This window comes from Anser cygnoides, chromosome 4 (assembly GCF_040182565.1).
Source record: "Anser cygnoides isolate HZ-2024a breed goose chromosome 4, Taihu_goose_T2T_genome, whole genome shotgun sequence".
Lineage (NCBI taxonomy): Eukaryota > Metazoa > Chordata > Aves > Anseriformes > Anatidae > Anser > Anser cygnoides.
Genome location: NC_089876.1, coordinates 69,586,050 through 69,611,298, shown reverse-complemented (window position 1 = coordinate 69,611,298; position 25,249 = coordinate 69,586,050). Strand labels below are relative to the sequence as shown.

Genomic DNA, 25,249 nt, shown 5'->3' with positions numbered 1-25,249 from the left:
GTTACTTGCTCCAATTCAAGTGAGAAAAACAAGCTATAAAAACATACTCGTATGTTTTTGTCAAAAGCCAGACCTCTTGTCTTTTATTATTTTTTTGACATGTTCAAAGAGGTCATCTTTGAAGCAGCTGTCAACAAGTGAAATAATTAAAAAGGAAAAAAAAAAAAAGCTTGATTCCTGTCAATGCTACAAAAGGTATTCTCCTACCAGAGGACATACACTAGGAAAAGCTGCCCGTTCCTCCCAGATCCGTACAAACTCTAGCACAAACAGGCTGAGCAGTGCATGTACTTGCTTTGCTTTCTGGCTACCAGTGACACTACCAGCCTACATGATGTGAAACAGGGCTCAAGCAAGGAAGTATTTCAAACAGGTAATGCTAAGCCCTAAACTTGTTTCAGTTCTGTTAGCAATTTGTCTTCAGGGAGCAGCTTTGTTTCAATTCCTATTAAAGGCAATTTCGTGAGCTTTTTAGTACTGCTTCAAACAGGCTCAGGATGGTAAGTAAGGAGGCAGCACATAATTATCATGGCAGCTATACGTTTGGAGCCAAGTGGTGCTTGGTGAGAATCTGAGAAAGATTCATAAAGGGCTACTAGCGGTGATCAGGACAAAACTATCTATAACACAACTTACTACCTTCACAAATCTTCTTTATGAAGAAGGATGTCAAGGTCAGGGGGTATTTGGAAAGCTGAGAACAGGCCACTGAGCTCACTCATACACTTCTTCCTAGCAGTTTTCTATTTTTTCTATTCCTGCACTCCCAATAGCACTTTGAAGTTAGGTTGAGAAATTTAAGGTTATTAAATGATCTAAGCAAACAAAAGTGTGTGAAAGTGAAAAGCAATTGTAATGAGAAGTGTTTTCTTTGCCCAAAATGCAGAATCCAGAACACTTCGGTTAATGATAATGTCGCTGGAAGACACAAAACACCTCCTCACTTTTTAAAGGTGATGTAAAAAAAACAAACTACAACACACAGGTACAGTAAAGATCCCAAGCAATCAGAAATGAGTCTACAACTCAAGACTTTTCTTTCAGTCATGATTAAACACATATACAGGGAGAGTCAGGCCTAACTGACATAATGATGCAGAAACACTTTCCACAACAACACAGAATCCTTCCTTTCTCTCATATACAACTGTAACAAAATGCTTATGTCAATATCATGAGAAATATTACATACAATACAAAAGAGTTAAGACTTTTAAATATATCTTTAATGACACTTAGTACGTATTTCTCAACTTATTGTACTCTTACTTCAGTAAGAAAAACAAACATGCTATACGGTACTTTCACACTGAAAGGTGACCATTTTCAACCCACAAGCAAGCACAGTAGATGACATTTAGAACAGTTAATGTAACTGCTGGCTTGTAGTTCAATGTCAACACATTCCAATATCTACACTTTGAAAGATAAATGCAAAAACAACACATTATTGTTTAGCACATATTTAAATAATGGTTGATAATACATCTTCTGGGCATTTTCTTTTAAAAGACATCAAAGAACCTTCTCCTTTTAAAATTCAACGCTGTATCATGAAAGTAAGTGTGCTAATTGGCTTCAGCTAGTTTCTCACTCTCACGGACCAAATTTCAGATGTTTCCAACTCTTGCAGATTGTACTAGTTTCAGTACAGATCTCAACATTACTGATGATCAAATTTTTCAAGCAAATCTTTCCCCATAGAACACACAAAATCTTTGATTTAGATCAACTATAAAAGACACTTTAAATACTTTGATTTAATATTTTCTCTACTGCAAACTTGATGCTATAAGTACCCTCCCTTTTTTATACCAAAATTAATGTACAGATGTACATTAATGTGAAGAACCAAAAAGATAATAGAAATAACAGAAAATAAAAATAATAATAAATAAGAGGCTAACACTAACACCTAGTTTAGCAATATTATTAAGCATGATATGCATAATGTGGCTGTGCAATCTATGTTGAAAAAACTTGAGCTTCAGTGAAATGCAAAACTGATGACTTTTCCCTTTTTCTTCCTCCTCCAAATAATACATTATTTCCAAGTTAAGTGAATAGTCAAAAGTACGCCAAAGAAAATATGAAACTATAGTACAGATGCCTTAAACTGGACTACATTTATGAGATAGGATTAGATCTTTTGTAAATGGACAATAGCTTCAGAAATAAAATAACGTAACCCTGTTCCTTTTTCATTCACTAATCCTTCGCAAAGTGCTTTTTGCTGCACAACTCAAAATCTCTAACTCCAACAACCAGTGGCAAAAGAATGGGGGGAAGCGGGAAGATGGAACAAAAAACACTGCCATATTGTAGCTAGATATTTGAAAGCTTTTGGTTCAAACATTTCATATTATTTAATCTTTTCCTTGGAAACCTTTCATAGCTCCTTTGACTAAGAACATAATTTCTCTTGTATACACACAGTGGTTTGCAATGCTGAAAAACCTTTAACTGTTCCTATAGTAACCAAAACCATTCTATGTATTTAATTGTTGCTTTTTCAGGTATGATCTATTATACTAGCTGGAGTCAGTGTGTTCTGTTGACATCTAAATTATGGATTCCCTGAAGTTTATCAGCCATTCATTACAAATGTAAGTTTGTTTTCAATAATTTGGAATTTAAAGTATTTAGTATATTTTGTTATGTACTATCAGGTTAAAAAATAAGCCATCAAAAAGTATATAGATAGTACAAAGTTGGAAGCATTAAATATAGCTTTGAACAGGTGAATTTTAGTGGTTTTTTTTTTAATTAAAAAAAAAGAGAATAAACAAGCATCAGTAGAGCCAATATCAAAAGTCGCTATGTGAAAGGGCATATGACTCTTTTCTGAGACTTTCTGAACTATGGCTAAGCTTTGTAATTCATTCTTGCAATGGACTTATACTGAATTCCAAGTTCTCTAAATGTATTTCTCTTTTAAGGTGATAAAGGAAAAATGAAATCTTAAAAAAAAAAAATACAAAATCTCTGTGAGGATAAATTAAGAATGATGATTTGCCTTCTTAATCTTTCTTAAAATAATCTGCTGCATTTCAGCACTGTATTTACTCTCTGGATTTTAGTGGTGGTATACAATTTTAAAATGCAACGGAGTTAAAGGATAGGGAACTTGAAAACCATTACAAATAGTATTTATTACTACACATCACAGTTTCATCACTCCAATTCCATCTTATATTAAAATAAAATATAAGAAACATATTATTTTTATGTATATTTTCTCCTATAATGCCGACACAATTTAAAAAGTAAACTGGTAATCTGCGTCTGAAGAGTTGTGCTTTCTCCCTGACCCATAAATGATGTTTTCAAGCTTCTCCATTAGTTATCCCTAACAGACCGTACTGCTCCTTGAACAAGAAACAGAGCTGGCTTTTATTTAGCTATGGAGAATATAGCTCATTTTAGAGTTCTGTAATACATTTTTCTCTATTGATAATTAATTATCAACTCTGACAATGTTTATCTCGGCCTTACCTCCCAAAATGTTTAGGTAGACTATTTTTTTCCAGTCAAAAATATTAATCCCTCTTTTATATTGAGATCCAGGTAAGGTTTAGAAAAATAAAGTTATAAAATTAGATTAAAATAAGATTACAAAATTAAGGCTCAAAGTACAGCCTCATTAATAGGGTCACCTAAGAAACCCTACTGCAGAACAAAGTAACTTAGCATTACTGTTCTACTTTTTCTTCTGGCAAAAAGGGCAGGTTTCTCCTGTTTTGGCTTTATACTGTGAGCACGACACTTTTAGATTGATGAAATCAGAATTACATGACATATTACTGAAAATACAGGAATGCCTTTTGTTCTTGGTTCTCACACTCTTCATTCCTGGTGGTTTTGTAGCTCTGAGTTGAGGTCTCTGCCCCTAGAACTGCCAGGAGAGATGACTCCTTTTCAATTCAGTATTTTCCAAAGCAGTAAGCTTGACACATACTAAAACTGTATACAAAGATGTATATTATATAAAAGGACACAATAAAAAGCTGGAGCAGCAGGTCACTACAACAGAGTTAAATGAGCATTAAAATACTTTCAGGTAAACACCCTATAAGCTTCCTGTATAAACAAATAAGTAGTTTTACCAACACTGCAGGTAATAAGCATGAATGATTAACACATGGGAAAGTTCACCTGAAAACTACCTCTCTTCTTTTTCCCCTGCCTGTCCTTCCCTTGATTTTTACCTCAATAGCTCACTCCCTGTAATCTCTTTTATCTGTATTTCTTTCATCCTCCTCGTCTTGCTCATCCCAGGAATCCTCCTGGGATCTGGGGGATTTGCTGAACATATGAAACGGCCAATCTTGGAGTTAAAAAATGGAGAGAACCACAGGTTAACTTGCAACCTATGTCATACTTTGATGAATGTGTTTCCAAAAACCCCACCTCTTCTGTCTAACCTATTTATGCTTCTTTTTAGTCAGCTGTCTTAATTTGTACAGGTCAAAACATGGAGCTCTGTGAGACCTACAAAGGTCTGTAAATTATTTAGCCCCACTGCATTAATGCAATACCTGACATAACAGCTAGAACAAGTGCAAATAAATATTTACATCTTGCTAATACTTGTAAATATAATTAACTAAGCAGTTCAACACAGAACGAAGTAGTTCTGGCATAAGCACTGGCCTCTTTTTCTTTCCCTGCCTCTGTCTCTTTTTAAGACATTTATCAAAGTTGTACACAAACAGATGTTCTGGGCTGCTGTGATGGAATCTCTAGATCTGGATTATTAATAGGTAGATATATTTCCAATACATGCTGTTACATATTTAATCAATGTTGTAGCAGCAGCAAACAGTTTTAATTTGTAACAAAACTAGATACTACTCCATTGTGTAGCAATAAAGAGAAGATTAAAATACCAAAAGCAAAGCAAGTTGCAGTTGTCCTTTGAGTAAAATCCTACAATATCCACAAAGAACTCGTAAATGGACCAGGTGCAGGAAACACATGAAATACTTACGGGTGTGATATGGGAAAAGAAAAGAGAAAAAACTTTCCCTCACAAACTTCAGTGAGGTGTTCCACAGTGGCTACTGCAGCTACTGCTGATAAAAAGAAGCCTGGGCAAGAAACCTCCTCATATAACCCAGCTGAATCCTGGTCCCAGAGCACACAAGGAAGAACTCACATTTGTACTCATTTCATATCTGTATGGATAACTTTCGCAGCATTCAACTAACATAAATTAACTGTTGCTTGCTACAATATTTTGTTTTTACAACTTTATTTCAATATAGCTTCAAATTTCTGTCTCAAACAATCCAAGTACACTAACACTGCTTGTGTTCTAATATGTTAAAGCAGTAGCCTCTCACTTTTATCTCTTCTGCTTCTTTCATCCTCATTTCCCAGCCATCCACCTCTGCTATTAGTAAATGCATAGAGGTAAATCACAATGTACCCAATTCTCAATGTAAAATAGAGGTTTACATGAAACAGGGTCACTAAAATCCCTACTCCCAGAAATATTCTTAAGTACATTGAAAATGTAAATACAGGAATAAGAGCGATATTGTCTCCATATCTTCCTTACCTCCAGGAAAAATAAGAACAAAAGAAGCAAACCGAGGAGCTGGAGTTAAAGGTAAGGAGATTCTTAAAATTATTTCCACACTTTCTCTAATAACTCTTTTTACTCTGCAAAACGGAACAAATCTTGCTCTTTAGAAATACTAGTATTGAGATTATGCACACTTCTGCAGCACCTCTTCCCACTTAGTTTTGTGAAATAAAAAGTGAAATCCCATTGATGGTATGCTAAATGTACTATGCGGGTATGCACACTTCTCATGTAATTTTTGTATAATTCATTCCCTGTACAGCATTTATATATTTTTAAGCAGTATGCTCATTGAATTGAGTTTACTCCAGCAGTAGTCCTATTTAAGTCATGATAAGATGACTCTCATTAGGAAAATATGTGCTAACAAAGACGACTGCCACTGTAAGGATGATGCTTTTAGGAATGCTCTACAAAATACGTGGTTTAGAAAACCTCTCAATAAAACCAGTAACATCACCATCACAAGGCTATCGTTTTTCATTGATCACATTGAAAAAAACGCCTGATAATATTTTCAATGGAAGTATACAACGAGCTATAAAACTAAAAGCATAGTCCAATAGCTATACCATACAATCAGAACTGTAGATCTACCTAGTTTTTCCCTAACATTTATCCTCTTTTCCCAATGTCTTCCAGTAAGAATAAGAAGTTACCAAAATACGCTGTTCTTTGTTATGCTTCAGAGATATTATTAAATTACTGTGAAAGTGAAACAAATACATCTCTGACACACAATCTGTTTTTTTCCTAGTTTTAATCTACAATGCATTTGTCTAACCAAATTAAGTACTTCGCAGTCTTAGCATTACATGTGCAAACGTATTTCCTTCATATTTGTTTTCCATTTTATGATACTTTAATTGTTCACAAGTAATAACATAGTTGATTAATTTTTACATTTGAGCTGCAATTATGCTTTGAAATCTAATTTGTAAGAACTGGGGTTGTACTTTAATACAAGCAGCACAGGCTTCTAAATTACAAAACAAATTATCCTCTTGGTCCCTTCTCCCCTGCTATCACCCACCACCACCTCACACTCTTCAGCATTTACAGAACATTACCTCAAAGTGATGTTTCTGCTGCAAAGAACTATGGGCCCAAAACTACCTTAGATTTCTAGCAAGATTATAAAGCTCACACAATCACCAGCTGTGGCTCAAAAATGACTTTAATTACAGCTTTGTAACAGCAGATTCTTTTACACACCAGAAAGTACAATTCTGTTTCTGGAGTGCTTCTCTAATACTACGTACTTCCAGTTAATTTTGTGCAAACTTGAGTCAAAGAAGTCAAGTTCAACAAACGCTTTTGCCCAAATTTTAAAGCAATATAACCTCGGTAGAATCTTGTATATTTCAGACATACTAGCGTATAAGAAAAGGGAAAGCATGGGCACAGCTGGCACAACTTGAGACCATTCCCTCTAGTCCTATGTCTAGTTACCTAGGAGAGGCCGATCCCCAGCTCCCCACAACTTCCTTTCAGGTAACTGTAGAGTGCAATAAGGTCTCCCCTGAGCCTCCTCTTCTCCAGACTAAACACCCCCAGCTCCCTCAGCTGCTCCTCACAGGACTTGTGCTCCAGGCCCTTCACCAGCTTCGTAGCCCTCCTCTGGATACGCTCCAGGGCCTCGATGTCCTTCTTGTAGTGAGGGGCCCAAAGCTGAACACAGTACTCGAGGTGCGGCCTCACCAGAGCAGAGCACAGGGGGACGATCACCTCCCTGCTCCTGCTGGCTGTACTATTTGTGATACAGGCCAAGATGCTGTTGGTCTTCTTGGCTACCTGGGCACACTGCTGGCTCATATTCAGGTGAGCATCATTCAGCACCCCCAGATCCTTTTCCTCTGCACAGCTTTTGTTGTAACCAAAGTGCAGGCCCTTGCACTTAGCCATGGTGAACCTCATCCCATTGGCCTCTGCCCATCAACCCAACCTGTCCAGGTCCCTATGCAGGGCCTTCCTACCCTCCGGCGGATCAACACTTCCCCTCAGCTTGCTGTCTTCTGCAAACTTACTGAGGTGCACTCAATTCCCTCATCCAAATCATCAGAAGATATCACTAACACCCTTTGGACCCAGCCATCCAGCCAGTTTTTAACCAAGCAAAGAGCGTACCTGTCATAGCCATGAACTGCCAGCTTCTCTAGGAGAACACTGTGGGAGACCGTGTCAAAGATGTTGCTGAAGTCTAGGCAGACTACATCAACAGCCTTTCCCTCATCCACCAGGCTGGTCATTCAGTCTTAGAAGGAGATGAGGTTGGTCAGGCAGGACTTGCCTTTCATGAGCCCATGCTGATTGAGCCTGATCTCCAGGTTGTCCCACACATGCTGCATGGTTGCATTCAACACAACCTGTTCCATCACCTTTCCTGGCACCAAGGTCAGACTGAGAGGCCTTTAGTTCCCTGGGTCCTCCTTAGGACCCTTCTTGCAGATGAGCATCCCATTAGCAAATCTCCAGTCATCTGGGACCTCTCCAGGTGATCATGACCACTGATAGATGATAGAAAGTGGCTTGGCAATCACATCCACCAGCTCCCTCAGCACCCTCAGGTGGATCCCATCTGGCCCCATGGACTTGTGACAGTCCAGGTGAAGCAGCAGGTCTCTAACTGTTTCCACCTGAACTGTGGGGGGATTTCTTCTGCTCCCTGTCCCAGACTTCCAGGTCAGGAGGCTGAGCACCCCGAGGATAAGCAGTCTGACTAATAAAGACAGATGCAAATAAGGCATTAAGAACCTCAGCCTCACGTCAGTAATACTTTAAAGTATACACTTTAAATACTCTCTAAGTACAGACACACGTTGCTCAGAGATGCTGATCTCCTTGGAGATCTTTAAAAGCCATTTGAACATGGTCCTGGGCCACCTTTTCTAGGCAGCCCTGCTTGAGCAGGGGGTTGGACCAGATGACCTCCAGAGGTAAATACTTATCTGAATTGATTTTCAGTTGATCTTTTCTATGAGTAGTTGGTTGCTATGACTGAGAAGGACCATGAAAACTACTGATGCACCCACTCTATTACCAGATACAAAGTTTCTGCTATATTTGCTTTGCCATACAATTTTATTTCATTTGCACAACCATTAGTTATTTCATAATTGTACAAAATCCTTCTCATTTTGGCAGTGGCAGGACACACAGAAAACAGTAGAAGTTTCAGAATTTGATATGTTATCATTTTTTTTATTTGAAGAAAGCAAAAAGAGGTTACCTATGTGAGCAGCCTAGTGAAAACAAAATGTCATGTAGGAGTTTTAGCTAGCTGGGGTTATGGAATAGCAGACAATAGAAGAAATGTAAATATTGTTTTGTTTTGTTTTCTATTTTCTGAAATGTTTCCCATTTCAGAAATGAGTTATTTTGCTCTACTCATGTACTCATTTTCCCAAAATGTGGAAAAAGCAATAGAAGATATACAGTGAGTCCACAGAACTGTTGTGGCCATGGGTTATGTTTTGTTTTCCCTCTGTTTTATTACAGAGGGATAGAGAATAATTAAAAATGAGTTTTTAATCAAACATAACAGTTTAAAAGTGCCTTTTAAACAAAGAGTTAATTTGTTGTTTTTTACCCTGATCATGTTTTTATTATTTATTAATCCCTTCCGTAGTGAATATAGCCAGTTATATATTTTTAGTATGCTTTTCTCACCAGTATAAAAATTGAAGATTCAAAGATCTAGCAGAAAATATTTTCCAAGATATATTTGCTTTTTCAAAAAAAAAAAAATTATTTCACTAAGCGAAACTTTATCAAAGCAAAAAAATACCCATTACTATGAAAAATGCAGTTCATCCCCTATTTCTTAACTACGATATATAAAAATGTTCTGAAGAATATCTAACATTCAAAACCCATGTGTTCACTAGGGTCTTAGAGTAAATCAAAGATTCTACCTTACTTCAGCTGTTACCTTCCTAGACACTCTGCAGGTGGCCTGTCATACAATTGAGGGACAGGCAGCACTTGTGACTATTTTCCACAGATTTAAGAAGGAAACAGCACTGAAATTTCCCATCTTGTGAGACGTTAATGTATTTGAGCCATCCTTACATCTATAAGAAGAACTGCACACCCACCAGCAAAGAACTGTAAACCAGGTGGGCTGCACAGTCTTGTGAGGAGCACATGTGGCAGGGAGGAGGAGTGATGGCTGAGCTCCTCAGGAGTGCTGGGAGTATATGCAGTGTGAAAAAGCAGAGGAAGCAGCCCATGCAGGAGATGCGTAGGAGCTGGAAACATGAGGAGATCCTCATGCACACACTCCTAACCCCTGAGGAGACATGTTCTGGCCTTAGACCTTTGGACACAGGCCTTGCTGGTTCCACAGGAAGGACCTCCTTCCACCTCATGTGTGTGAATCAGTTCTGGGAATGTATTTGGCCCTTGCAGAAATATCAGCAATTCCTACCAATTCAGGAAGTAATTTTGATGATGCATTTGACTATCGGTGGCACATGCATATTGTACTACAAACTCTTTCCACAATTTTGAAGTACTTGTTCTGAAGAAATTGATATAAATCCAACCTCCCCTACCTCTTACGTATCACTAAAATGCTATGCTGGGTAGTATACTCTAGTTCAGCTGATGTGTCTTTTGCTGCTTCTCAACTGAGTTGGAACCACAGCTTGAAAACCAATATATTTCCAGAGCAACAAGAGTCGTCCATATACTATTAGTATTATGCAAGGAATGACGCTTGCTTTCAGAGTGCATCATCACAATTATCCAGGGAACTGAAATAGTTCAATCATCTTTTATCTGATTGTCCAAATGAGTCTGAAAAGCATTCATTTTTCACATTATCAAAACATGCCTTCTTGAACGGAGTGTCATACCAGATACAAATCTTGCAGTGGGGTATCACAGCCTGACAGCAGAAGACCGCTGTTCATGTCACCGCTTAGGACCAGGGGAAAGCACAGAGGTAAAACAACACTGACACTTTGAGGGGAAAAAAATTCTTCACACGGACTTGTCTAAATTAAAAGAAAAAAAAAAAGAAAACTTGCAAGTGAAAGAAGTGAACAGTAGAATAGAAACAGTTTCTTTCCAACTCCTTTTGAAAGGAATTAGGCAAGGCTACAAGAGTCAGAAAGGATCACCAGCATCTTCAAAAGAAACAATGACATTTTTGCAACTTGAAGATTGTAGAGGGGAATAAAAAAACAGCTCCTAAGTTTAGTAAGCAAATACAGGATAGACATGGACCAAAACCTTCTGAGATGCCAAACTAAATACCTGTACTAAACAGTGCAGTACGATACAGCACTAAAGCTACAGTCCTCTACCTTACATATCAGTAAGCACCCAACTAGTCGCTGTGACTACCAGGAGCCTACTCCTGGGATTTGAAATTGAACTCATACATAAGAATCGTGCTCAGGTAAGCAAAGGTGCAAGGTACAAATTAAACAGCTTTCGAACAGGTAATGTTAGAAAGCCTCACTACATAGGCCCATTCATGTATTTATCAGAAGAAAAATTTGACTTGATTATTAAGAGTTTAAAAAACTGCCAAAGGAACTGTAGTATTTACCAGGCATCTACAACCTAAGGTAATCTCCCCTAAAGTTCCGCAATTATTTCTGATATGGCAAACAGTTGGCACGTTACTATGGCTGCTTCATAACAACGGGGTCTGTAGCTCTAAAAACAATTTAACAGAAATAATATCTTCAAAGAAAAATCAAAATCAGCAATGTGACAAAGATGAAGCAGAAATGCGCTTTATGCAGCTTTAAATTATCCAGCTCTGATGGTCACGTGTTGTCATTGCTATTCTGGACTCCACTGCCATCACATCCAAAATATCAATTTTAAAAGCACATTAAATAAAGTACATAATCACCCACTTAACAAAAATGAAAAATTAAGCACCTGAAATTTCACTGTACTTTTTTCAAGCGCTAGTAACACGTGAATGGTTTTCTCAGCGTTTAGATATAAACAGCCTGCAGCAGCAAAACATTGTCTGCTCAGAGACACATAAGTCTAAGCAACTTCTTTTTTCCCACACTGTCTCTTGTAGTGTGAACTTTCAGTTGACAATTTGATCACAGAAGTTGAAGCTTAAGTGGTTTTAAAGCGTAACTTTCAGTTCCCTAGCCTTGCTTTCTTTCCCATGCTTGTAAGAACTTGAAATGGAAGAGATAATTCCTTTTGTCATTGTTCTGCCTCAGCAGTTGATTTATTTATATTTGAATTCAGATGGGAAGGACTAAAATTAAGACTATATAAACAGAATGAACTGTTCAAATTGTTTCTAGCATCTGCGCACCTTCAAGAGCAACTGACTGATTTGCCACAAAAGCAACATCAAGAGGCCTTGATAACTTGAACTGTTGACAGCATGGGTTTTCTAAGTCTTGTATTTCTACAAAACACAAGAAAATTAATGCAATATCCCAGACAAAGTGGAGGCCACAAAGGACACAGTAAGGTACAGCTCACATTGTTTGGTTTTAATCCTGACCCCACACTGACGTTCAGACTATACATATCTTACAAGTCACAGTCTGCTGTGGAGTGGCAGGACAAAAGCTAAAAAGCCGGGCTCTTGCTACTGCTAGCAAAACAAAAGTATACTTTGCTGAGTGCAGACAATTTCTTGTCACTTTGACATCACAAAGGATGTCACTTCCAAGCTGCTCGAGATATGACATTTCCTTGGCCAGAGCCTTCTCCACTTATTTTGCATCTACATTCTTATAGAGGTGGGGATTTTGCCCACAGTGCACGATCCCCTAGCTATCACTAAAAAAGGGCTTCCTGATGAAATATTTTGCAATTTGAAGAAAAATACAGGGGAAAAAAATGACCTTTAATCCTCCGATCCTGATAATATCTATTCACTGACACTTCAAAGAATCATTAAATTTTGCTGCTACCATTTCTGGCATGATACTTTGCTGCTTACAGTAAAATTACATTAAGCAAATACGGTGCATAATTTAAAGCCACAAACCAACTTCTTTCTAAGATAAAACATCATTAGTCAAATATCATACAATTCACACTAAAGGCATTTTTCCTTCACCCGCACATCACGGTTTCTTGTGTCCTGAAGGTCTTACATATAGTTCCACAGGGGTTTACAGCATAATTGTATTTAGTAATTAGTAACTGTTTATTATCTTATTATCATTAATATGTACTTTGCGTGTCTCGAATTGCTTTCTTATGTAGTTCTAAACATACTCTGTCCAAGGCCCTAAACTAAGCAACTTTTTCTTTACAGGAATTATTCCTAGAGAGTAGACCACTGCTCACCCCCCTGTGATACTCAGTTTTGAGACACGCAAGTCAAAACAACTGAGGTTCACAAAGGTAAGCATAAAAATCAAAGCATTCATGTTATTTTCAGTAAAGGTAATTTACAAATACCTGTAATTATAGTTCACCTCTGCAGATCAGACCACATATGGAGTCTGTGCTAAAGTCAAGGGAATTGAAGGTGTGTCAAAGGCTTTTCCTTGCTTGATATTTATAGTGCATAAAAACAGATGGCACTGGGGTATATAGAGACAGGAGCTGGGATCTCTTTTGCTTCAGTTAAAACTGGGTATGGGGAGAAAGATCTCCATGTAGGAAGCACAGAGTGAAAAAAGAAGTGAATGTGATGCTGATGCTTCACAATGCTTGAGATGTCCTTGAAGCAGCATGCTTTCATCCCCTTATAATTACTTTGAAAGTTTATAGGCAGTTTACAGAGTTCCAGTTCTAACAACATGCAACAGTTTTCCAGAAAGATATTCTGGTTTCATTTCCATTATATTTGTAAGAAATGTTGGTTTAAAGATACTAATACAGTGATGTTGTTTCATGTGAAAAAGTTCAAATGTGTGTAATCTGTCTAAGCAAAAACTTCTTTCTTTTTGAAAGAATGACACAGCTACAAGTCATATTTTAAGACGTGCAAATTGGAAGAGCAGCAGAGGCCAGAGCATATTTCTGAGAGCACTGCATGCATAAGAGAAGTATGATTTCAGTCTAAGTACTTAAAGGATATCACTAGTCAGGTTGTAAAGCAAAAAAATAATAATTAACAACAACAACAAATAGAAGACAGGTTAATATACTTACTAATATCAATAAGGCAAAGGGAAAAACTATGTAAGAGGTGGCATTATAAAACTTTCAAGTACATGTTAAACACATACAAGACCTTACTTTGAATTTATAAGGAATTAAGACATGCTGAAATTGCTGATAGTGGAGGAAAAAAGGAAATCAAACAACACTGAAGGCTTACTTTTTAATGGAGAGAAGGCAAAAATGGACTCTGGATTTCAGTGTAGTATTTTCTGGTCTATTCCTTTCCCAATTCCTTAGTATTTAGAAAGCCATGATTGAAACATCAAATCAAACAGATGCTACCAGTATTTTGAATATCAATTCACTGTAATAATACCAAGATGACAGACAATGTACTACATTAAGTTTTTAAATAAAGGTAGACTAGGAAGAAATGGTTTTCTGACCAGACTGGAAAAGAGGCCACTGTCAAATACAGACTAAAGCCATAGATCTGTACCAAGGGTACAGATTCACATGGGGAAAACAGACTTTACACTTCCTATTATCAGAACTAATAACAGATGAGATAGTGCATACATATTTTAATCTGGCTCAAAGTATTTGTACCTAGGTTTCAGGTCTAATATATAATTCACTGTTGGTTTTTGTTTGCTTGTTTTTTGTGGCAGTGTGATGAGTATCCAGCTGGGCAGCCAAACTCCACCACAACTGCTCTCTTACTCCCCCTCCTCAAAAGAGGGGGGGGGGGGAAGAAAGTATGCTGGAAAGAAAAATAAAAGGCTCACAGACTGAGATAATGATAATTTAATTAAAGGAGAAAGAAAGAGGGGAAAAAACAAGTAAAGGCCGCACAGAAGCAGAGAAAGAGAAAAAAATATATATTCTCTACTTCCCATCAATAAGCAGTGTTCAGCCACGTCCTGAGAAGCAGGGCCTTGATATGCATAGCAGCTGTTTGGAAGGACAGGTGTCTTCATAATGAGAGCTCTCCCTCCTCTCCCCCTTTCCCACCCTTTATTGCTGAGTGTGACATCATATGGTATGGAACATCCCTTTGGTCAGGTTAGGTCAGCTGCCCTGGTGATGTCCCCTCTCCACTTCTTGCCCACTCCCAGCCTGCTGGGTCTTGGCGGGGGGGCTGGGGGGGGCCTTTGGAGGGTGCTGAGCCAGCACTGCTCAGCAATAGGCAAAGTACTGGTATGATAGCAATGCTGTTCTAGCGACAAGTGCAGAGTACAGCACCGTAAAGGCTGCTTCAGGGAAACTTAACTCCATCCCAGCCAGACCCAGTACAGGCAGGGGTAAGTGTGTGTTTCATTTTCTTACAGTAATAGGTGTGCAAGATAGTACTTCACAGAAATAAACCAACAGACAATTTCAAAGCTAAACTTGCTTATACCCAGAGAAGCTGAGAACAAAGCATGAATTGTAAGGATCAATAATGACCTCATATTATCCATTTTCATACTTTTAATTACCTTCTACAATTTAAAAATGCATGGACCCCAACTTCATGTTGTGATTACTGTTATGTTTTCTTTTCATTCTCCAAGGACTCAGTTGTTAAGGAACAACCATCCTGTCTGATATCGCAAGACAAGTGTTAATACACATGCTTTGGCTATGATTCTCATCTAATGCAAGATATCAAATTACACTCTATTTAAGTTAATAGATTTTCTTTGGAAGACTACCATCCCACTTTTGAAGATGCCATCATATGTTATAACACAGCAATAAAAATAGTCACTGAAAAATACTGAAATATCTCAAATGAGCAGAGCATTTCAAAATTATGTTCTTTCTAAAAAGCAACTGCTGACTAAAAACATTGTGCAAGAATGAAAGAACTATTTAAATAAAAGGAATCGCTCTATTAAGCCTGTTAAAAAGTCAATTTCTCAGAGTATAAATGCCCATTCTCTCTGTATACCTCATTACCAAAAGCCTTGGAAAAAAAAAAAAAAGGCTAATGAGCAAAAGAAACAGCTTAGCCTCAGGCCAAGTTCTGCTTTTGGAAATGCAGATGTAACCCCTTGTGAAACAGAAAGGAGGTGTATATGCATATCCACAAGAATGAATCCGGCCTGATGTTTACACTGTATTTGTAAAAAATCATGTTATTTGAATAACTCACTGTTTAGACACATCAGGCATTATTGTCCGTTCTTTTTTGCTTGTATCCACTGTCGTCTCTACAGGGGTAAGTACTACAGCAGCACATGAGACTATTGACTGGTATGAGTCTTCCCGGCAAACTGCAAAGATAAAAATCTCAGTGTTAATATCAGTGTATATTTTAAATGTTTAAAGAAATATATATATATATATATATTATAATCAAGTCATATTGTGATAAAGAAAAATGCAAATGATTCTCCAAACTTCAATGTGGTCATCTGAAAACTTCGTTGTTTCCTGAACTGTTTGCTTGACACTTTTATTTGCCATGGGTTGATATGTCCATCATCATTCTAAGTTTCACCTAGCACAAGATATGATGTCACTCTGCTCTATCTCGTTGGCTGGCTGAGTCCTTAAAAGGACCAGTATATCCTAGCATCATATGTTGCACTTCTTTTTTTCTTCACAAATCAAAAACCAGAGTGGAAATTAATTAATTTTCAAATAAACCTCCCACCTTTAAAAATTTTAGACTTTGTAATAAACTATTTTTGAGAAACTCTGGTGATTTTTTGTCTTCAACCATTACATCCCACACTTTAATCCAAAAAGGCCAAATCCAAATGGTCTAGGAGTAATGTATGATATTTTGATTCATGTGTTTTTCCATTAATACAAATTGCTTATGCATTATTGTGCTGGTTGATATGACTCATGATATTTAGAGCTAGAAGAATGATTATGTATTTCAGCTGAACATCTTGCTCAATTAGCACTGATGAATGAATACCAGAAGTACCTGACCTCCAAACAGATAGCTGTATTTTTTAAGTTATACATATTCTAAAATCTCAATTGCAAGTGTCACTAGTAATTTAGCACTTCGGCAGTCACCATTCATTGCTACTTGTTTTGAAGGTATACAGCTTCAGCACAGCTAAGGTATACCTTTATGAGCCCAAACCACACACTTATATTATATATTTATGGTACTGCTATATGTCATATGTAAGTTAGAGGAAACATGGTGATTCATCTTTTAAGAAGAAAGTCACATGGTATTCTATATGTTTAACATACGGAATTGTTTTATAGGGTGTCCATGTGCACATACACAGCCAATAACATACATGGTCACAAATTCTCAAGGATTCAAAGCCAGAAAGAACCTATTTTACAACTACATACATTCGTGTAAGGTTGTGATAGCTGGGGATATTGAATGGTGACATCAGTGGACAACTTGTTTCTGATGACATGCTAACCTTCTGTCCTCCACAATCATATGCTTCCTCAGACAACATACCTTTTGCAAAACTTATACTTACAAGAAAAGTAAAACTGCAGTAAAACTTCATTTATATTGCCTTGACTGGATGCCAATCCAGAACAACTAATCATGGCATTTTACCCTGAGTTTTATTCAAATTACATTCAGCATGAATTCAGCGTGCATCAAGATATACTGCATGCCCAAAACGTACCCTGGAGCAGCACCTGGTGCTTTAAGGCAGGTAGGGAGTAGATTTTTAAGATCAGGGCAGACCATGCTTGGATATTTGCACAAAGGTCTGAAATGTCCCAAGGGCTTCTAGTTTTCAGAGCAATTCTGAGCCATTTAGCAAACAGCACAAACTGAGTATGGTCTGATTCCAGGAAGAAAATCTTTTTGTGGAGTGCATGTAATTATATTTAATACATTTTATGCTCTCCAGGACTGTTTATGCCTATATTATTAATGTGCATGTTACCCATAGATAGATGCATTACATGACCAGTAGTGAAACATTACCTTCTTTGTTTTGGAACCAGTGTTACTAACAACATAGTTGTTATCACAAACATCCATCTCCTAAACACGGTCATACCCACAACTTGCTCTACTGCCTACAGATACGCAAGTGGAATATTCATTACAGGTTCCTACATACAAAATGAAGGAGGGAAATAATGTAAAATACACTGAACTAGAGGGACAAAATAAGAAGAAAACCATTTTCTTATCATTTTTTAATCCTACTATGTTGATACTATCTACCAAGTGATTTTTATCATACTATGTTGCCTCACTCCAGTTACAGGGAATGATGAGGGGAGAAAAAGAGCCAACAGATCAATTATCTGGCTCTGAGCCTGTGGTGGTTTTACTCAGGTGGGCAGCCGAGTTGCACCATGGCCGCTCTCTCACTCCCTCTCCTCAAAGAGGAATGGGGAGAAAATACAATGCAAAGGGTTGAGATAAGGATGGGGAGATTGTTCAACAATTATCGTGACAGGCAAAACAGACTCCGAGTAGAAAGATAGTAAGATTTATTGTCTATTACTAACAAGCTAGAGAAACAAAGGAAAGAAACCAAAACCACCTTCCCCCACCCACCCTCTTCCACCTCTTCCCCCCCGAGCAGCGCAGGGGAACGGGGGAATGGGGGTTGTGGTCAGTCTACAGCGCTTTGTCTCCACTACTCCTTCACGGTCACTCTCTGCCCCTGCTCTGTGGGGTCCCTCCCACGGGATGCCGTCCTTCCTGATCTGAGCCTGTGGGGGCTTCCCACAGGCAGCAGCTCTTCAAGAACTGCTCCAGCTATGGGTCCGTAGCATGGGCTCCATCCCTCAGGAGCAAACTGCTCCAACCTGTGTCCCCCACGGCCAGCAGCTCCCTGCCAGGTCACCTGCTCCTGCGTGGTCTTCTCTGAACGGGCTACAGGTCCAGCCCGGAATCTGCTCCAGCAGGGGTCTTCCACAGGCCGCAGCCTCTGTCGGTGCAGGTCCACCTGCTCCACCGTGGTCTCCTCCACGGGCTGCAGCGTGGAACCCTGCTCCACCGTGGTACTCCATGGGCTGCAGGGGGACAGCCTGCTTCACCATGGTCCTCACCACAGGCCGCAGGGGACTTCTGCTCCGGCGCCTGGAGCACCTCTCCCCCTGTTTCTTCACTGACCTTGGCGCCTGCAAGGCTGTTTCTCATTCCTCTCACTCTCCCAGCTGCTGTGAGGCAGCATTTTTTCCCCTTTCTTAAATCTGCTCTTACAGAGGTGCAAACAACATCCCTTATTGGCTCGGCTCTGGTCAGCAGTGGGGCCCTTACCAAACATGGGGCAGCTTCTAGATCCTTCTCACAGAAGCCACCCCTATGGCCCCCTGCTACCAAAACCTTGCCACATAAACCCACTACAGAGCCTCATGTCACTGGCAGAAATTTGGATTTTTTTAATTGTGGGTCATTTTATATGACACTAGGCCTGCTGGCAACGGACAGGCTTCACCTATCTCAAAAGGCCTTTAAACTAGAAAAAGACATAAAAGGTCTTTAAGACCTAAAAGGTCTTTAAACTAGATTTGAAGGTGGAAAGGGATAAAACCAGGCTTGCTAGAGATAAGCCTGGGGGCAGTATGCCAGTGGTTGTAGAATGCTGGGCTAGCAAAGTCCCTCAGCCTGACCCAGTCCCAGTAGAGAGAGGGGATGGAGAGCCAAGCAACAGCAAAGGCACAGGGGATATTGAGGGGCTAGAAAACACATAAGTGCCTGAGGAAGGTCACAAAGGAATTAGGGCTTCTCCTCCAAAAAAGGTGACAGGATTGCTAGCCCAACTGAAGTGCATCTACACCAATGCATGCAGCAGGAGGAGCTGAAAGACACTGCACAGCAGAAGGGCTAAAACATATTTGCCATCACAGAAATGTGGTGGGATGACTCACTTGACTGGAGTGCTGCAATGGATGTCTACAAACTCTTCAGAAGGGATAGGCTAGGAAGGAGAGGTGGTGGGGTAGTTCTGTATGTTAAGGAGTGTTTTGATTGTCTAGAGCTTAATACAGGTGACAACGTGTTTGAGCATTCATAGAAAAGAAAGAGGGGGAAGGCCAACAAGGCAGATGTCACGGTGAGACTCATATTGAGAAACCAACCAGGATGAAGAGGAAGATGAAATATTCTATATCCAAGCTGGTGAAGGGTCTGGAGAACTCCTCATATGAGGAGAAGTTGAGGGAACTGAGGTTATTTAGCCTAGAGAAAAGGAGACTCAGGGGAGACCTTATCATTACATTCTCTACAACTGCATCAAAGGAGGTTGTAGCAAGGTGGGTGTCAGTCTCTTCTCCCATTTGGACTTGATGATCTTAGTGGTCTTTTCCAACATAAATGATTCTGTGATTCTGTACAACCAGCAGGCAATGTATTAGCAAGGTGCAATTTGCTAGGCACCAAGTAATGTACAAAGTAGTATCTTCTACTTACAATCAGTGACTAAATATGTTCAAATAAGGACATTTATATCTATTTAACTCTTGATTTATAGTCGAGGAAATGTAAAAACATAGCTTTGTCAAAGGGTGGTATTGAAATTCAGGACCTGCATTTTAACCTGAAATGCTGGTAAAAAGGGGGAGTAAAGGATGAAGCAAATGTAATTATTTTTCTTTAGAAGAAGAGTTGTGATACCACTTAACTATCTAGTCATTAATTTAGAACTTGCAAAAGGCCTAGTGACTATGAAAGCATCACAGAGTAGGACCATCCACTGTCCATCAAAGCAGTTAACAAAGAAAGATAAAACAGAAAAACACAAGTAACAAAGATGACACCATTAGTCTCCTACCCTTTATAGAAATTTCATGAATGAATAAAATTCTGAAATTGCTTTTGTTTAGTAATTAATGCTACATAGGGATTGTATAATCCCCTAATTTACAGCTGAAGAAAAACCCAGGTTATCTGGTGATCCATGTTCATGGAATTAATTATCTTCTCATTCTAAACAGATATATACTTTGGTATGGCTTTTGAAAACCACTGAGATTCCTCTCTTTTATCTCAAGACTCTCTGCACACAGTTATAAGTCATTATGGGAATAGTATAATTAACTAAAATGTCATGAAATAGTGACAGTATTTAATTTTTATCTACTGGAGTGCATTCTCTTATTATCTGTTCATAATGTTCATTAAAATAATGACAATGTGCTTGAATGCAGACTAACTCATTTTTAACACTGATAGGGATGGGCACAGTTTTACTTAAGGAAACCATTTCCATGTGTCACTTCAAACTTCTCGTAAGTGTAGCTTCTTTCCTACCAGTTCATTTTTGTATGTACCGATGGGCTACAGTATCCCCCAAAAAGACAATTAGCTATTTCTACATATTCTCTCTTCATTAATCTGAATCTCTTAGCTTCCCCAAATACTACAAACTTCAGAATATCAACCCAATACACTAATGGATTACCCTTTCTAATCATAAATACTCTCAAGCGTCCAACTGGTACTTCAACAACCAGACAGAGCTTTAGCCATGCCACATAAATTGTTAAGAAAAACAGAGAAAAGTAAAATTTTTAATTATCAGAGTCAGTATTTTAAACTAACAATGTAAACAGCTGCCCCAGTCTACTACATTATTCCTGAAGTGAGTGTGAAAGTTAATTCTCTTCCTCTAGCACTGCAGGTAATGGACAAAAAAGAAAATGGGTACTTTTAACATGGGAATGGTACATTTGTGTAGCTGGTTACTGCATCTTTTAATTTGTATTTTCTAATCATTACTTTTTCATCATTTTCAATAGTATTGATGATGCTTAAATTTGACTGTTTTTTACTGAGGATTTTTCCAGGTAATTTTAATTGTATTCTTGGGTATTGAGTAGGAAGTTTCCAGAATTCCTGCTTATAGTCATTCATCTTGTTCTCTTATTTTCCCTAACTCTTTGCTGTATAAAACCAAGCAGTTTTCTTCAGTCTGTGAATAAAAACTATGCCCTTTGCCTATAGTATGTAGTAAGTGAAGTGAGACATGCTTAATCAAATCACAAATATTAAAGTGATAAAACAAGTGCCTCTGCATTTATAAAACATTTCCAAAGCACTTTATGTTCTGTGCATGTTCTGTGTACTCTATAGCATATCTGTCAGCGTTCAGCACCTTACTTTTCAGTTACTACGAAAGATACTAAAGTGGTAATAAAAATGGCCTCCTGAGGCTGAACTACTGCTACATTTGTATATATCACCCTAAAACCAAAGCCCAGCTTCCTTGTTCACACTGGGCAATAGTTTGCTCCACAGATGATGGAAAGAAAAAAATTATACAATGTGCATACATATGCCAGGAAGAGACTGGAAAATTTAAGTTATCATTTATTTATAATTGACAATGGCTTCATTGGAGAAAAGTTGGCGATGCATTCATTACCTCTAGCTTGACCAGCTTATTATGAAACCTCAATTTTACTTTACTCAATTTTCAGGGGAGGAAAAATAACTACTGTTTTGTTTGCAAACAATTTCTACAATAAAGTAGCAACCTCAGATTCACAGAATCAAAAAATGGTTGAGTTTGGAAGGGACCTCTGGAAGTCATCTGGCCTTCTCTAGGCTGAACAATCCCATTCTTCTCATAGGAGAAATATTCCAATCCCTTCATCATCTTAGTAGACATTTACTAGGCTCTGTTTAGTATTTCCATGACTCTCTTGTGCTGAGGAGCCCAGAACTGGTCCCAGCACTCCAGGTGTGGCCTCACACACCTGCAACTCCTAGTGCAGTCCAGAATACCATTGGCCTTCTTTGCCACAAGGGGACATTGCTGGCTCTTAGTCAAATTGGTGTCCACCAGGACCTCCAGGGCCTTCTCTGAAAAGACACCTTCCAGCTGATTGGCCTCTAGCATGCACTGGTGCCTTCTTTTTTTTTTTTCATAACTCCCCAGGGTTGATCCTTCCCAGGTGCATGATTCTGCACTTCCCCTTGTTGAACTTCATAAGATTCCTCTCAGCCCGTTTCTCCAGCCTGTCCAGGTCCCTCTGGATGGCAGCAAGACCCTCTGGCTTATCACCACTCTCTCCCAGTTGAGTGTCATCTGCACATTTGTTGAAGGTACATGCTGCCCCATCACCCAGCACATTAATGAAGACGTTAAACAGGACTGGACCCAGTTTTGACCCCCCGGTACCCTGCTAGATACTGGCCTCCAACGAGACCTTCTGACACTGATCACCACCCTCTGGGACTGGCCAGTTCTCTGTCCACCTCACTGCTCTTCCAGCCCATACATCAACAGCTTCCCTCTAAGAGAGAGCACTAAAAACCTTACTGAAGTCAAGGTACACAATTTCCACTACTCCAATAAAGAAAAATTCTCCACATATCTGCTGCATTTTTACAATGGCACATAAACTTTAATTATATATTTTAGGCAGGGGTTAATTATCACATTTTTGGCTGCATACCTCTGAAACTGGAAAAAATGGTACAAGAAATCAGCATGAAGACAGTCAGATAACTTCATACTATCTGGAGCAATTCCTTTAACTTTAATAAACTAATATTAAGTAACTCAGAATGTGTCATACGGTGAACATCTGCTGAAAAAAAATAGGTAATTCACATGCAAGTGAGATGGTATTTTCTAGTACCACTGCATCTCCTTTATTCACAATTCAACTATTACAAGAACCAGACAATAATTATAGTGAAATAATACAACCGGGGAACATCTTTACTACGTAGTATCTTTAACTAACATATTTCCCTTAAAGAAATAAAAGGTACATGTTGACTCTAAGTCTTATAAGACAACTCTACAGAAAAAGAAAAAAAAATGTTTTAGCTTCATATAATACTGTTATAAGAAATCAGTACTGCTTTCAACAGTTACATAATTCCTCCCTGGATTCTTCAATTTATACTTCAACAACGCACTCAGTTTGTTTTCTTCCATTGCCAAATGTTTTTAAAGTCCCTCTTCTATTAATCACTAGGAGTGTTTGCTTGGACTGATCCTAGCTGGTTTAAGCAGTTCCAGAACATCATTTACTATCAAAATATTTTATTTTTTCATCTGGAGAAGAAAACCAAACTTTTTTTCCTTGATTGTTTCTTTCAAGAACAATGAGAATGACTACTTCAAAGCAGTTTTCTTCTACTTTTCTTCTACTTTTGACCAACCAGTGAAAAAAAATTAATTCCCCAAAAAGTAGCCTTCAACAGCTACTAAATATAATATATATCTCTTGAGAATAAAAACATATTAAGGTCTAGGGGTTTCATTTCCAGCAACTATTCAAACACTAATTAATTGTCCTTTTTTTTTTTTTCCTAAAGAGAGTAGAGAGAAAATCTGGCTATTAATACTGACTATGAAAAATCAGTCTCCCTTCTCCCTTGACACAAGATATAAGAGAATGTTTGATGAAATTAACAGTAAGTACTACCTGTTTAGAGAAGACAGAAGGGAAATGTTTATATGCAGTGTGCAATGAAGCATAAGGCATTCATGATGCAGGACTTTAAAAAACCTCTGAAGTATTTCTGGATTTAAGAGCTAGACACTTATTCTGACAATTAAAGTATTTACACTTGCAACTATAAAGTTTAGAATAATCATCTGTCATCATTCAAGAGACATAGCAGGTCTGGAAACAACTTCTATTTTATAGAAAGAAAACGTCTGCTTTGGTAAGACACCAAGCAACCTGCCAGGAGCAGGTACATACAAGGCGGTACATACATTCCCCTGAAATGTAAATTACAGATTCCAGTGTAAGAGACAGGGGACTGAAACATAGTGGAGCAACATCTGTACCCAAAGTATCTAATTGCACATTCCTTTTAACCACCAAAAGCCAGAAAATATGTTCTAATTACTATAGAGCACCAACTCCCAGTGCAGGCATTTGCATTTTGGCATACTGTTTCTTTAGCTTAGCTTTGCCATGATGAGGCTCAGGAAATGAGCTGAGGTGTTCTGAACAAAGGGTAAGGAAGAGCTGCAAGACCCCACCCATGTGTAGGTTCTTCAGATAGAGCAAATATGGGAGGACAAAGAATCACAATATACTTCTTCCAGGTTTTGCTAAAAACTGAACAAAAACAAACAAACAAGCCAACAACCAAGTAAAAAGGAAATAGAGTGGCTACTATAAATTTCCTCAGCAACTTCGTCCACTCATATTCTCAATCCGTTCAGTGGACTCAAAGAAAGAACCACTATTCAGGCCTGTTTCTTTGCCATCTCCAAACAACACCTGCATTAAACATTTCAACAAAACCATGCATATGATTTCATTTTCATACCACCCATATGTTTCTTACCCTCAGAAACACAACAAAATACTTTAATTCTTTAGTTTTTAACCTTTAAGCTTTTAACCTTTAAGGTTTTCAGTCTACTTAAAGCAACACAAAAGGTCAAGGTACCTTGTGTGAAAGCCATTTTTGCCCAAAAGCCTCATATATATATATATATAAAATAATAATTAAAATAATAATAATTTTAAAAAAGCCTAATTTTGCTGCTTCTTGATTCTGGATTTGATGATGGCATTTGGGAAATGAAACTAAATGATCTCTATTTTGTTATTAGTTCAACACTTATTCTAGTGCCTCTTGTCCCTTAGAAACAGCTGTGTTTCAAAATATTAGCCAGATGAATACTTAAGAGAATGAGACTATATGTTCACAGTCCCCAATGGGCT

The 25,249-nt window shown here is 38.2% G+C and overlaps 1 protein-coding gene across 6 annotated transcripts in view; it reads right to left on the bottom strand.

Moving 5' to 3' along the window:
• The window catches only part of CCSER1 (coiled-coil serine rich protein 1), a 685,984-nt gene that overhangs the window by 483,555 nt on the left and 177,180 nt on the right, over window positions 1–25,249 (bottom strand). For all 6 annotated transcript variants that reach the window (XM_066996360.1, XM_066996359.1, XM_066996362.1 and 3 more), the window contains one exon: window positions 15,789–15,909. In XM_066996360.1, the coding sequence (XP_066852461.1) occupies window positions 15,789–15,909 (121 nt within the window). The remainder of the gene's footprint in view (window positions 1–15,788; window positions 15,910–25,249) is intronic.